The 13,408-nt window shown below is 58.2% G+C and overlaps 2 protein-coding genes across 4 annotated transcripts; one reads left to right on the top strand and one right to left on the bottom strand.

Moving 5' to 3' along the window:
- Nucleotides 1–687: 687 nt before the first annotated feature.
- LOC128792689 (deoxyribodipyrimidine photo-lyase-like) lies at nt 688–4,318 on the bottom strand. 2 transcript variants are annotated; one of them, XM_053951291.1, is made up of 10 exons: nt 4,266–4,318; nt 3,750–4,020; nt 3,421–3,566; nt 3,104–3,286; nt 2,784–2,942; nt 2,260–2,458; nt 2,026–2,178; nt 1,667–1,788; nt 1,415–1,574; nt 688–1,238 (listed from the first exon to the last, which is right to left on the bottom strand). In XM_053951291.1, the coding sequence occupies exons 2-10, from the start codon at nt 3,979–3,981 to the stop codon at nt 1,087–1,089; spliced, it is 1,506 nt and encodes a 501-aa protein (XP_053807266.1). In that variant the 5' UTR covers nt 3,982–4,020; nt 4,266–4,318; the 3' UTR covers nt 688–1,086. The 2 variants fall into 2 exon arrangements, with proteins under 2 accessions (XP_053807266.1, XP_053807265.1); XM_053951290.1 differs by having other exon boundaries at nt 688–1,241.
- Nucleotides 4,319–4,523: 205 nt separating this feature from the next.
- LOC128792690 (mucin-5AC-like) lies at nt 4,524–11,346 on the top strand. 2 transcript variants are annotated; one of them, XM_053951292.1, is made up of 6 exons: nt 4,524–4,679; nt 5,772–6,497; nt 9,039–9,413; nt 9,599–9,718; nt 10,016–10,101; nt 10,320–11,346. In XM_053951292.1, the coding sequence occupies exons 1-6, from the start codon at nt 4,613–4,615 to the stop codon at nt 10,392–10,394; spliced, it is 1,449 nt and encodes a 482-aa protein (XP_053807267.1). In that variant the 5' UTR covers nt 4,524–4,612; the 3' UTR covers nt 10,395–11,346. The 2 variants fall into 2 exon arrangements, with proteins under 2 accessions (XP_053807267.1, XP_053807268.1); XM_053951293.1 differs by lacking the exons at nt 4,524–4,679; nt 5,772–6,497 and adding an exon at nt 7,317–7,877 and having other exon boundaries at nt 10,320–11,304.
- The last annotated feature ends 2,062 nt before the right edge of the window (nt 11,347–13,408 follow it).

A 13,408-nucleotide genomic window follows, 5' to 3' on the forward strand; every position in this document is an offset into this window, starting at 1 on the left:
GCTTAATTTTGGTTTCCACCCTCTGCCATGGACTGTGTGTGGAAGCAGCAGGACTCCCAAACCTGGCACAGGTCTCCAGGGCAAGACTGTGCCCAGCACTGACACTGCTGCCCAGCACTGACCACTACAACTAACACTGGAACTGGCCAGGACAGGGAGCTCTGGGAGGGAGAGCTGGGGGCTGCCCTGGCCATCAGCTGGAGCCCTCACAATTATTATTGCACAGCACAGCAATTAAAATGCCGTCCTTAATAAACTACGTGAATAAGGAGTCTGGTTCTGTTGTGACATTGTCTCATGTGGGGTAATGGTGTGTATCCCACCTCGAGGTGACGGGGTAGGCAGGGAGTGCTGGTGCTGGCAAGGAGCAATGGAAGGGACAGCTCATGCAGCTGGTGATGCAGTCACTGGGAGGGGGTTATTGTCCCTACCCCTTGACTAATTCATCTGGTTTGTGGCCTGCCCCTGCAAACTGCCCACTAGACTCAGGGCAGGAGGTACAGGCCACTGAGTGAGGAGCTCTCTGTAATATCTATCCCCCTTCCAGAGCCTGCCTTTGTTGCTGGCAGAGGGGCCCAGGAGCCTGACCTTGGCTGCCCTGTCCATGCTTGTATCCCTATTCCACGCCACCCAGCTCTCCCTTCGCAGCAGTGTTGTGCATCTCCCCAGAAACACCATCAACACAGGTGACAGAAACTGTAAACTTTAAAACAGCTGTTGAAAGATGACAGCCCAGCACTGGCTCCACAAAGAGCCTCTTCTGGGGGCTTTTCCCTAGAAACACCCTGCTCAGCCCAAATCTCAGCTGTGGTTACCAGCAGCAATGGTGACCTGGGCTACTCCTGAGGCCTTGGTTATAGAAAGGTTTCTGGCAGGCACAGGCATGCTGAGGATGGGCGCTCACAGCTGCCAGCAAACTTGTGGCAACAAAAGGGCTCCAGCAGCTGCCCCAGTGTGGCAACTCAAGCAGTGGGTGATGGCAAAGACCTGCAAAACCCTGGAGCTTGCTGCTGCTACAGTGAGCCCTTCAATATCCCAGGGTGATCCCTGCAAGCTTGGCAAAGCACATCTGCCCAGCACAGAGGGTCACTGGGAGTGTGTGGGGGCGTAGCGACGCTCAAACTGGTCCACATCGAACTTGCGCTTGCAGCCGGCGTAGTTCATGTAGCGAATCTTCCCGAAGATGGGCCGCTCCGCCCAGCCCTGGTCGTGAATGCCGCAGATGGACCACAGGCAGCCTGCTGGGCACAGGGACAACAGTGTCAGCTCTGCCCCTTGCTCGGAGGCACCCGGAGAGCGAGTGGGATCTGAGTGCAAAGCAGAATGGGCTGGAGTTGCTGGCAGAGAGCCCCCACTGCAGCCTTGACCATCACAGCTAAGGCCTCCCACCCTGTGCCCCCATCCTGTAGCTTGCCTACGTATCCATTGGGGTCCCTCCCGTCCAGCTCGTAGCGGTCGTTGAGGTAGATGGCAAACTTCAGGGCCTCCTCAGGAGAGCGCGTCCACTCCAGGATCTTCTTGGCCCAGTACATCCGCAGGAAGCCGTGCATCTTGCCCTCCTGGACCATCTGCAGCTGCAGGGATGGAGACAGCCATAAGGGCCAGTCCACGGCAGGTCACCTCCGCACCTCAGAAAAAAGCTCAGCATTTTGTGGGGAAGATGTACCTGGGCAGCATTCCAGAGTGGGTCATGTGTGGTCCCCTGCTCCAGCTCCTGCAGACTGTACAGATAAGGCCTCTTGTCTTTGGCGTGGAGCTTCAGGGTGGTTTGCGCCCAGTCATAGGCACCTGTGAGCAAGAGATGAACATGTTCTGCAGGGTCCTGAGAACCAGGCTACTGAGGGCACTGTGCCCTGGAGGCACCAGTCTTGAAGAGGGCACTCGTCAGCTTCTGTCCTACCTCCAGAAGAGACCAAATGATGGGACATTAGTGCCCCCACAGCCCTTCTCCTAGCAGAACTGGGACTGCCAAGTTGGAGTGACCAGCTGGGTACCCAGTATGGCCCACATGACCCAGGATGTTACCCTGCACGCTGTCGTAGTTCTCATTGTAGTAACAGAAGTTTTCAGCCAGCTCCCGCCGCACCACAGCCTCCTCTACGAATGCATCCACTGAGTCCTTGTAATTGCGCCGGTGCTTCTGCACCTCCAGGATGGCTCTTTGGGTGGAAACCTGGCCTGGGGACACGGGGAAGCAGCAAGTCAGGCTGCCAGTCCAAGCCACAATGCTCAGTCCTCCTGCAGAGCTGGGACACTCACCGAAGTGAAGCCATGGGGACAGGTTGCTGAGAGCTGCCTTGTTGGGATCATTCCTGTGGGTGCTGAAGGATTTCAGCCGCTCTGCAATGAAGGACTTCAGCACAGCCATCCCTGCAGCTGTGCCAGGGGTTGCCCACTCCACCTCCTTCACGGTGTGGTCCACCTGCAAGCTGGAATAACATGCCTCCCAAGCAATGGGCTGGGTGGCGACCAAGCAGTGAATGCATCTGCAGAATCTTTTCAGCAAGGGCTGCCCTGAATGTTATGCCCCCAACCAGCAAAGTCCCCAGTCCATGCCAGCCTCCTCCTTTTAACTAACCCTCTGCATGGCAGAGATGTGGGAACTGAATGAATGAGGTAGGAACCTCCCTTTCCCCAGGGCATCCTCATCATCACACCACCTGTGTGTGACTTCAGGCAGGTCACTGTCCTCATTCCCTGCCAACCTCTCCCAGGATCACAAAACACTTATGAAACACTCTGAGACCTGCCCATGAATGGGCTGGAGTATCTCCTGCTGGTACCTGTGCTGGGCAGGGGGGCAGATGTGGGTGACGAACAACAGGGGGAAACTCAGTGAGGAACTCTGGGAGCTGAGCGTGGATCTTGCCCCGGATGGTCCTGGCACTGTACTCCTGCTTGGGGGAGGCAACCCAGCAGGGCACGATGTTGTGGGCATCAACCTGGGAAGCAAAGCCACGGAGAAGGGTGTGAGAAGCAAACAATCCTGACAACACAACACACATGCTCTCTGCTCAAGTCACTCTAGCGCGCAAGACACAGGAGACAAGTTTGTCCCACATCTCACCAGCCAGTTTTCCATTCCCAGAGTGCTGGCACCCACCTGTGCAAATGGCACATCCTCTGGCAAGCGTTCCCTGACGTCCTCTACCCACTGCCGGGGGAGGCGGAGGGGACTGAAGTCTGTCACCAGCCCACCCACGCCATGCTCCGCCACAAACGTGGGCAGCACATCCTTGGCATAGCCCAGCAGCAAGTGGAAGGGGATGTGCAGCTCTGCACACTCCTGCAGTGACAAGGAAATGGGATAGTTCATGGTTCTGCAACCCCACCCAACCACCATCTGCTGAAGGGATGGATCTGCCTCCCCTGTTCCCCAGGAGCCCTGTCCCACCCAGCACAGACATCCCCTGGCTGTACCTCTGCTACCTCCTGTAGGCCCCTCAGCATGAACCTGTAGTGGCGGATGGTGGCGTCCAGAAATTTGGGCACCAAGCAGAAGCAGACGTGCAGAGGCAGCTCCTGTTTGAGGGCCAGGCGCTGGGCGTAGAGGAAAGCCCAGTTATCTGGGGGGAAAGTACACAGGGCAGCATCAGAAGGGTGCTTCACTGACAGGATGCAGATGGGGTTTCACAGGAAGTTTCCCCCCAGAACGCCCTATAGAGAGTGAGGCCAGCACCAAAGTTATCGAAGGAAGGGGCCAGCGCTTTTACCACCCATGGGAGCCCCTTCCACCAGCTGGTTCGCACCTTGCACTCGCTGATCCCGGCACATCCAGTAAAGGATGCACCGAGCATCATCCTTCAGGTCCGAGCCCTGCGAGACAAGGCGAACCCGCTTTTTGTTGTACTTGAACTCTCGAACGGACGGGGCCGCCCTCCGACGGGCCTCCTGTATCGCCTCCTCCCCCTCCGTCCTCCTCCGAGACACGTGCGGCACCTCCGTGACCTCGGCCTTTCGCTTCCCTTGTCCCCGCCGCATCCTCAGCACCGCCCGGAGCAGCGTGGCTGCGTGCGGCCGCTGCAAGAGGAAAACAGACCGTACAGAGCGCCCGCGCTTCCCTCCCGGCGAATCCCGGGCCCCGGCCCGCCCCCAGAGCCCGGGGGATGCTGGTCCCCTGCCCACCCTGGTCCTCGGGAACCGGGGAATAACGGTGTTGGTGTCCCTGTCCCTGTCCCGGTCCCGGCCCCGGTCCCGGTCCCGGTCCCGGCCCCGGCCCCGGCCCCGGCCCCGGCCCCGGCCCCGGCCCCGGCCCCGATCCATACCCGGCAGCCACGCAGACCCGAGTGTTATACAAGCCGTGGGCGTGTGCGAAGGGCGTGCCCACGGGCGTGGCCGCGTCCCGAGGGGCGCGGCTCCACGACCGGGACCGCCCCCCGCACACGGGCGCAGGTGCTGCACCGATGTCCCCGGCGCGCCCAAGGCGCTGCACCTGCCCCGGGAGGGGTGTCAGTGCCCGCTGGTGCCTCCCCTCCGTCCGCCCGGGAACAAGGAAGCAGCTCCAACTACCTTCAGCCATCACTCGGCAGCGTAGTTCCCTGCTGGCACCTTCCCCACGCCCTGTGTCCTCAGGTCTCTTACCTTGCAAGGCGTTGGGGTGCTGGCTTTGGACATGAGTCGGGCCAAGGGAGGGCTGCCCCTGCTGCTGCTGAGCCTTGCTGTGCTGGATCTCCCACTGGGTAAGGGCTGAGTGGTATGTGGAGCTATCCCTGGGGTGGGGGGATGAGTGACGAGCACCATTCTCCAGGATGGTGGGTGGCCCTGGGGTGACTTTGCCCACAGAAGTGAAACATTTCGAGTGCTGTTTGCTCTCCAACATCTCTGTCCTAGTGAGCAAACACGGCAGTGCTTTATAGAACACAAGCAACAAGCTCTATTTCTTTTACCTCTGATGTGGGTCTCCATCTGGGGAGAGAAGACCTTAGGCTCAGCTGGACCCCTTTGCTGAGCCTTGGTCCTTGCTGGGCTCATTGCCTTTGTGCTACAACTTGCCCAGTAGTACCAAATGGCCCTGCCCAGATGGCAACCTCACTGGGATATACTAGGCCTGGAGAACTTCAAATGCTATCCCAACATTTGCACTTGATGCAAAGAGCAGTCTTGAGTGGAGCACTGGGAATAAACCTGCAGCTTGTACCTCCTGAGTGCCTTGAACTACAGCTGTAGGTCCCCTTCTGCTGCACCATTCAACCCCCTCCCAGAGCTTTTGTGGGCTGCAACAGATTTCTCGTGGACATGCCCTGAGCTGCAAGCTGGGATTTGTTCCTTTGTGGGGCTAGTTCCACAAAGCATTCCCCCGCTGCCATTATTTACACCCACTGCTATCAGTTCCTGACTATCTGCAGCACAGAGGGTTTGTTTAAACTGCTGCTGCTGCACTTCCAGACCGTCTCACGGTCACCAGTTCCTGCTTGGCTCTTCCTGTCAGACGGGTTTGTCTGACTTCCTCCAGGGATGGGTGAAGATGGTGGAATGGGTCTTAGGACTGGTGCCTAGAGGTGTTTCTGCCCTGAAACCAGCAATGGCCATGGCTTGTTCCTGCTTTGTCAGGCTGGGGATTTATGTGGTCTGCCTGGCTGATTGTCACGTTGCTATTCAGGGAATCCACGTGCTTGATCCATGCAGGACAGGGAATCCCCACTCCTGACGATCCATGGCTGATGCAAGACTTGGGCAGTTCATGGTGGTAGTAGTATTGCACCTTGCCCAGCATAGCGTGGTCCCAGCCTTTCACTGACAGCCCTTGTGTGCTGTCTCCCATCTCTTTGCAGGGACCACTGCCATGGATATGACAGACCCTACATCCCTGACTCTCCCAACCTCCTTGCGACCCACAGAGACCATGGCACCACTGCCCAACACCAGCTCAAGCACTGCAGCCACCTTCACTTCCTCTCCTCCTGCAACCTCCACCCCACAGATGCCAATGGATGCCTTCACATCCAGTGCTTCTACAGCTCAGCAGAGCAGCCTGGCAGCCTACCACATCACCACACCACAGGCAAGGGGCAGCACAGCTCACAGCACTCCTGTGTCACCTGGGCTGGGACCCACCACCAGCAGTACCCCAGCAGGGCTGGGGCTCCCGACCACCAGCACGCCAACTCCAACCTCCATGGCCATGACACCCATCGGTGACAAGACTACCACTTTCACATCTGTGGGGACCAGCACAGCCCTGGCTGCCAGCTCATTTGGAGCTGAAATGAGCATGCTGCCTCCCTCCACGTCTACTCTTCTTTCCTCCACTGGGGTGGGCACCACGCTTGGCACCAGCACCCACCAAGAGCCAGCCATGACCGCACTGCTTGGCAGCACATCCCCAGGGACCAGCACCACCTCTTCTTCCACCCCCCCAGAAGTGACAGACACTTTAGATGGGCCCTTGACGACCTCATCAGACACCATGACCTCCCTTGTTACCACCACAGAGGTCCCTGGGACCACCCCTGGTACTTCCACCCCAAGAGAACCAGAGACCTCCAGTGACACTGCAGGTGAGTGCAGCTACAGGGCACCCAGAGGGCAGGATCAGGGTGGTAAATCCCCACAGGGTCTCCCATCTTACACAGCCTCTGTAGGCCAGTGGGTGGGTCCCAGGCTGGGGACCTGTGCTGTGGTATGACAGTACTGCTGTGCGGCTGTATGTACACACCCCCTGGACAATCTATGTACCCTGTACCCCAAGGAGTGTGACTGTACCCCAGCAGTCCCCCTGGGCAGCTGTCCCCTGGCAGTGCTGCTTACTGGGCATCCATATCCTGTCAGTGTGGCTGTATCCTGGTAGCTGTTGCAGGAGCCTTTATCCTGGGACTGCAGATGTACGCTGGTGACAGCCCACTCCGTGCACCTCAACCAGGACAGGGACACTGTACCCTGCCCCAGTACCCCTGGCCATGCATGTACTCCTGTCCCTGTACCCCAGCAGAGCTACTGTATCCTCACAGAGTACCTGCACCTGGCCCCATGCCTATGGTGTGGGAGCACCTCGTCAGAGTGCCAGCACCCTGGTGATGGCCTCTGTGTGCCTGTGCCCCCATGCAGCTGTTCAGCAGCAGGGTGGCTATGCCCTGACAATCCTCCAGCATGCCTGCCTGCCTGCCTGTGGAATGCCAATACCTGGCCCAGGGCCTGCAGGCGCCTCCGAGTGCTCTTGTCCCTGACCCTGAGAAGAAGGAAGCAGCCCCAGCTGTCAGCAGTACGCTTGGGCCGTGATACGCTGTGACACGGGGAAGTGATGCCTGCACAGACAGCCCAGGGGACAAACCCTCAGCCTGAGGCACGCCCTTCCTGAGCGCCGCCTGTTCTCTTGGCCAGTTCCTCACACTCAGACAGAGCTGGCTGTTGTCTCCTGAGGGTGTTGTTGCTGGGAGCCACCACCAAACATCACCCCTGTGGCGAAGTGTGGGGTTCTGGGCAGCCTGGAGCATTCCTGGGCTTTTTTCTGTTGTGACCCTCCCTACGGCAGGCAGAGGACAGCCACAGGAGCCAGGTCTGTGGTAGTGGTGGCCTTGGTGGCCTGTCCTACCCACTTTTTGTGGCTGTTCTGGGTCCAGCCGTGCAGTTGATGTTTGCTGGGCATTACACCAGTCCCTGGGAGTGTCCGTGTCAGGTGGAACCCACTGCCTCGCTGCCAGCACCTGCAGGGTAAAAGGACCCACCTGGATGCTTCTCCTCTGCTGGGTGAAGGAGACCTGGAAACCCCAGTGCTGGGGCTGTGGGGAGCACTCAGAGCAGTGCCTGTGGGGGTTTGTCAGCTCCTGCTCACCTGGACATGGCTGGGCAGAGAGGAGGGCTGGCCCTGCCCCTGCTCTGGCCCCTGCTGCTGCTGCTGCTGCTGAGCCTCACCTGCCTCGCCGTGCTGCACCTGGCTCTGGGTAAGGGCTGAGTGGGGTGCGATGCTCTCTGCAGGGTGGGTGGTGAGCGGGGAGCATCATTCCCCAGGGTGGAGAGGTGGCACCTGTGGGGTGCAGGGGGGTGGAATGCTGTGGGGGCTGTTTCCTGCTTCTTAAATGGGAAGAAAAGGTGGACTTGCTGCTTCTCCTTTTGTGAGGATGATGCCCTTCTGTGCAGATGCTCACTTGGCAAGGGTGAGACCTAGGGTCAGACCTTTGCCCTTCTCTGTATTTTTATTTAACCAGCTGCTGTGTGCAGAGAGGGCATGGCTGCCAGGGGCTTTGGAAGTTTCTGGCTGGCTTGGCTGAAAGCAGATGGCAGCTTGTGGTTCGGTTTCCCATCCTCGTGCAAGCAGAGCCCCAGACTCACTGGGTTTGTGCTGGGATCACTGGGGAATCCAGACTGGTATCCCAAAGCCACCACCTCACAGACACCCCTTGACAAAGGTCCAGGTAGCCAGGCTGTCCTGCCTGTCCTTTGGAGAGGGTTACAGATCCCTGGGCTTTTCTGGGGACAGCACACTGCTCTAGTACAGTCCATAGTGGAAGAGAGAAGGGCCCTCCTGTGCCCCAGCCCCTCCCTCCCAGAGCTTTTGTGGGTCACAGCACGTCTCTATCGGCTCATCCTGAGCTGCAAGCTGGGATTTGTTCCTTTGTGGGGCTGCTTCCCCCCGCTGCCATTATTTACACCCACTGCTATCAGTTCCTGACTATCTGCAGCACAGAGGGTTTGTTTAAACTGCTGCTGCTGCACTTCCAGACCGTCTCACGGTCACCAGTTCCTGCTTGGCTCTTCCTGTCAGACGGGTTTGTCTGACTTCCTCCAGGGATGGGTGAAGATGGTGGAATGGGTCTTAGGACTGGTGCCTAGAGGTGTTTCTGCCCTGAAACCAGCAATGGCCATGGCTTGTTCCTGCTTTGTCAGGCTGGGGATTTATGTGGTCTGCCTGGCTGATACCCATTGAAGAGATCTGTGTGTTTGATCCATGCAGGACAGTGAACTCCCCCTCCCAATACTCCATGGCTGATGTGCAGCTCTGAGTTCCTTGGGGAGCTCACTGTGGTGGTGATGCTGCAGCATAGCCATGGACTCAGCCCTTCACCACCAACCCTTGTGCATCTCATTGTCCCAACTCTTTGCAGAGACCACTGCCATGGGTGTGACAGCAACTGTGTCCCCAGCTCTGCCTACCTCCTCAGCACCCATGGAGAGCTCAACACTGCTGCCTACCACTGACTCCACCACCACAGCCACCCTCCTTTCCTCCAGCCCTGAAACAGAAGCCTCCACCCCACAGGAGTCCACAGAGACAGGCAACACCTCACCTCCCACTGTGCCTCCTCCAACCACAACTACAGACGATTCAGCCGAATCTACAGAAGAGTCCTTGGCAACCCTGACAGACACCACAGCCAGCCCTGTCATCAGCACATCAGACCCCATGAGCACTCCGTCTTCAAGCTACCCAGATAGGACCACTCCTGACATCTTCCCCTCAACTATGGAGTTGACTCCAGGTACCCTGACAGTATCTGGGACCCCCAGTGCAGCCATTGGAGGGTTCAGTCGGGGGGCACCTGAAGGCAGGGACATGGTCAGGGTGAAAAATCTCCATAGGAACCCCATGTACTTGGGTGGCTTCACCTAGGCCTGTCCCCAGCTGCAGGAGCAGACAGCACTAACCTAACATTGCTTTGCCCAGGCACTGAGCCCTCTTCCCCTGCCACCAGCTCAGCCCAGACCTCAGAGGCTACGACCCTCAGCACGCCTACAGAGCTGCCAGCGCTGCCGCCAGCCTGCCCCTCTGGCTCATCCAACACCAGTAAGTGCAGTGCCCGTGGGCATCACCTCCCCCAGCACCGGTGCCTGGGGCCAGTGCAGGGGGTCCTGGAGCCCACTCCTTTTGCTGTGCTCTCAGTGTGGAGGTGCTGATGCTTTGGGGTACATGGGGTTTGCTGTACAGTGAGGGGCTTGTTGTGACAGTGTAGTGTGTCCATGACACAACTAACCTGGGAGGATGTTCCGTGTCTGTGCCAGCACCCCTGGGGAGAGACCCGCAGGTCCTCTGGCACAGCCCAGGGTTCAAGGGCAATAACCAGAGCCTGGTTTTAATTCCTAGGTGCATCTCACCTCTTTCTGTCGCTGCGGCTAACCACCCCTCTGGACCTGGGGAACACCACGGTGCAGGAGCTGGTGTTGTCCAAGGTGAGGTGTGCAGGAGGGGATCCCACTCTGCATCTGCCAGCTGTGGTTGACTCAGGGAGGGGAATGGCTGCATCTTGCATTGAATGTCATCCAGAGCTCTTTCAGATGAAGGGAGACCCTCCTTTGGCTGCCATAGTCCAGGATAAGGCCCTTTCTATGTGGGGACAGTGGGTAGGAAGCGCCTCTGGCACAGTTTGATGGCTGTTCTTTCCCCCCAGCTCCGTGAGGACCTGCAGACAGCATTCCCGTGTGCTGGCCTGTCACTGGCATGGCGAGGGAAGAGGAGGACTTGACCGCTGCCCCTCGCCTGGCTTGCTCCACCTCGACTGCCGAGCCACCTGCTCCCAGCTCCTCACTCCATGGTGGTGCAGGCCCCTGGGGAATCCCATACAGCTCCTCTTGAACCTGGGGCTTCCTGTCCTTCTCTTTGTACCCCCAGTCCCCTCCTGCCCCTTCCCACAGCCTGTCTGAAGAGCCTGAGCCCTCCCACCACCCTGCTCCAGACCTGGTTCCTGTGGTGGGACCCCCTCCAGCTCTGCTGGGGGGCTGGGAGAAGGGGACCCCACAGGACTGGGCTTTTACATCTGAGCTGGCTCAGCCATCAAAGCCACCCTGGGGACAGAGGAATGAGAGGAAGGAGACCTGAAGCCCCCAGTACTGCTGTTCCCAAGGCTCACCTGCAGTATTGCTGACAGAAGAGAACACCCATGATGGGCAGTAAATAGAAATTCAATGTTTTCTGTGTTGAAGCGATGACTTCTTTATTTTCCAAGTTGCCTTTCCCAATTTTCAGCTTTGCCATCTATTGGAGGTACCGGTGAGGAAAACTGAGTCCCCAGAGCTTTGCGTGGAGAGAAGGGCTCAGTGCTGTCCCCTCCCACGAGGGGCTGCTGCAGACATTCCCAAGGATGGCTCGGCACCCCGGCAGACTGGTGGTCTCTGCTTTGGCGCTCTCTCCCTGTAACACCCCACAGCTGCAGGGGCAGCACTGTGGGGCTGTGGAAATCCTGTGGGCTGTGCTCCTTCCCTGTTTTTTCCAGTCCCTAACTAAGGAGACGGCTGCAACGTCTGTCCCCCTGCAGCGAAGTCATTTATTAACTGATTCATTTGCCAGATAAAATCCAACTGAAGCAATTATTAGCCTTAGCAAGCCACCTCACCTGGAGATTGAAAACTGAAATAATTAGCAAAATGGCCTTGTTGCGTGTCAGGGGTTGTTTTTGGCTGATCCCTGCTTCTCACTGGCAGCCCTCACTGCCCCGGCACAGGGAGGGCTGAGAGGGCGTGTGTGGGGCTGTGGGATTCCTAACCTGGGGACTTCTCTCAGGCTGCCTGGATTGTCAGAGGGAGCCAGCAGCTGGACAGGATGGGGAGAGACACCGTGGGATCACCCAGCTGCCTGCCAGTTCAGAGGCCCTGGGAGAGGCTGGGCTGGGGCTGGAGGCTGTGCCCAGGCAGTTTGTCAGGATGCTCCCATTTGGGGTGCCCCTTGCATTCCAGGGTGGCCCCTTTGCTCTTTAGGATGCTGCCTGGTTTTTGTGGGCTTGTTGGACTCATTGAGACTGGAGAGAGGTCCCTTAGCAGCTGGGCAAGGAGTGGGGGAGCAGGGCAAAGCCTGTTGGAAGGAGTCCCTGTGCTGGCTGCCTGGTGGGGTGCTGGGAAAGAAATCCTTGTGGTCTGCCTACGCCTTGGAGCTGGGCCAAGCGTCCTCCCACGTCGCATCCCACTGGGCTGTTTTCTCCGGCTGTTGAATCCATAACTTCAGACCCCAGGACATGGCCGGGTGCCAAGGCCGGGGTAATGGAGCCAAACTGCGTCACAAAGGGAGGAAAAGGTCCTGAAGTGCTGGGATGAAAAGGTGACCAGGGTACTCACTGTTCCCTGCTGGCACAGCCGCCCTCCACCGTTATTGTGGCTGGGGGACCGTGGGGGGAGGAGATGCTCTGGTCCCCTCTGTCACCAGCCTGGGAGGGAGGAGAGGGGCACAGTGGGAGGATGTGGCTCCCTTGGAGTGGTGTCACTGCCCAGGCAGTGGTGGCACAGAGCTCTGACAAGCCCCCGACACTGCCCATACTCTTCGTGCCTGCTGTCCTTGAGGTGCCACCTTCACCCCATGGCTGCTTGCCTGCCACAGACTGCTGCCCAGAGGGGCTTGGGAGGCTGGATCCAAGTCCTGCTGCTTTCCCAGCCCACAAAGGAGTTCTCTGCCTCTTTGCTGTAATGCACTCCAATCTCTCAGCATCGTCCAAAGGAACGAATCTTGTGCCCAACATGACTCACCTTTGGAGGACCTGGCAGCATCATGGGGCATGTCTCAAGTCCCTTGTGAATCAGGTGTCCCTTCCAGTGTCCCCCTTCCCTTCACCCCTGCTGATGGCTATAGCCCAGCTCCCACTCTTTGGCAGGAGGGTGTTGCAACACCCCCAGCAAGCCAAGTCATCCAGAACCTGTGGGGTTGATGGATAACCTGCTTTCCCCTATTGCCACCCCTGAGCCCTCTCCAAATGCCCTTGCCAGGAGGCTGGAGGGGAGCCAGTAGGAGATGCTGTGTTCTCCACAGGACTGGAACAACCAGCCCATTAATTCCAGGAAAGCTGATAAGGCACTATGCTGGGCCATGCTCTGCCATGCTGGATGGTGCAGAGCCCCTGAATGCTGGGATTCATGGAATTGCCCCCTGGCTACAGGCTCCTGAAGGGCTCCAGTGCCCACATGATGCTTTAGTCTTTGGTAGTAGTGGATTAATGACTTTTACAGGAACCAGTGCTTTACCAGGACCTTGGTTTCAGACACAGCAAAAAGATCAATAAAAAGCCCCTTCCCAGAGTGGTAACAGGGTACTGTCCTCAAGATGAGGCATTCCTTAGTGGCTCCAGGCTTTCCTGGGAGGTGTGCCCATGCCTGAACAGAGGGATGAGTTTGGTTTGTCAGCCCCGTGACTCTGCTGGGAGATGGGCATTTCTGGGGGACAGCATGGGCAGGAGTTGCAGGCACAAGGGTCTCCAGACAGTGCTGGCCTCTGTGGAGCACTGACAAGAGCTTGCAGGCAGGCTGGGGCCAGCCCCTCGCTTCAGCTGAGTTGTTTTCCCCTATGCTGAGCAGCATGTTTGCAACAATCCCTGTGGTTCCCACCACATTTTGCACCTCAAACACCATCTGGAGCAACACTCTCCAGTGTCAGCAACCCTGCTGGGGTTGCTTTCCAAAGTGATACAGCATTGTCAGCATGGGCAGGAACCACTCTCCCACGGCAGGTTTACACCTCTCAAATCCTCCATCAGCCCTGGTGTGGTCATTGCTCAGGTGG

The sequence above is a fragment of the Vidua chalybeata genome, chromosome 10 (genome assembly GCF_026979565.1).
Source record: "Vidua chalybeata isolate OUT-0048 chromosome 10, bVidCha1 merged haplotype, whole genome shotgun sequence".
NCBI classification, from domain to species: Eukaryota; Metazoa; Chordata; class Aves; order Passeriformes; family Viduidae; genus Vidua; species Vidua chalybeata.

Coding starts and splice junctions, on each gene's coding strand:
- LOC128792689 (XM_053951290.1), bottom strand. CDS start 3,981: ATGCGGCGGGGACAAGGGAAGCGAAAGGCCGAGGTCACGGAGGTGCCG. Junction 3,567..3,749: donor CCGGGATCAGCGAGTGCAAG/GTGCGAACCAGC, acceptor CTTTCCCCCCAG/ATAACTGGGCTTTCCTCTAC. Junction 1,789..2,025: donor GAACTACGACAGCGTGCAGG/GTAACATCCTGG, acceptor TCTTGCTCACAG/GTGCCTATGACTGGGCGCAA.
- LOC128792690 (XM_053951292.1), top strand. CDS start 4,613: ATGAGTCGGGCCAAGGGAGGGCTGCCCCTGCTGCTGCTGAGCCTTGCT. Junction 6,498..9,038: donor GACCTCCAGTGACACTGCAG/GTGAGTGCAGCT, acceptor AACTCTTTGCAG/AGACCACTGCCATGGGTGTG. Junction 10,102..10,319: donor AGGAGCTGGTGTTGTCCAAG/GTGAGGTGTGCA, acceptor CTTTCCCCCCAG/CTCCGTGAGGACCTGCAGAC.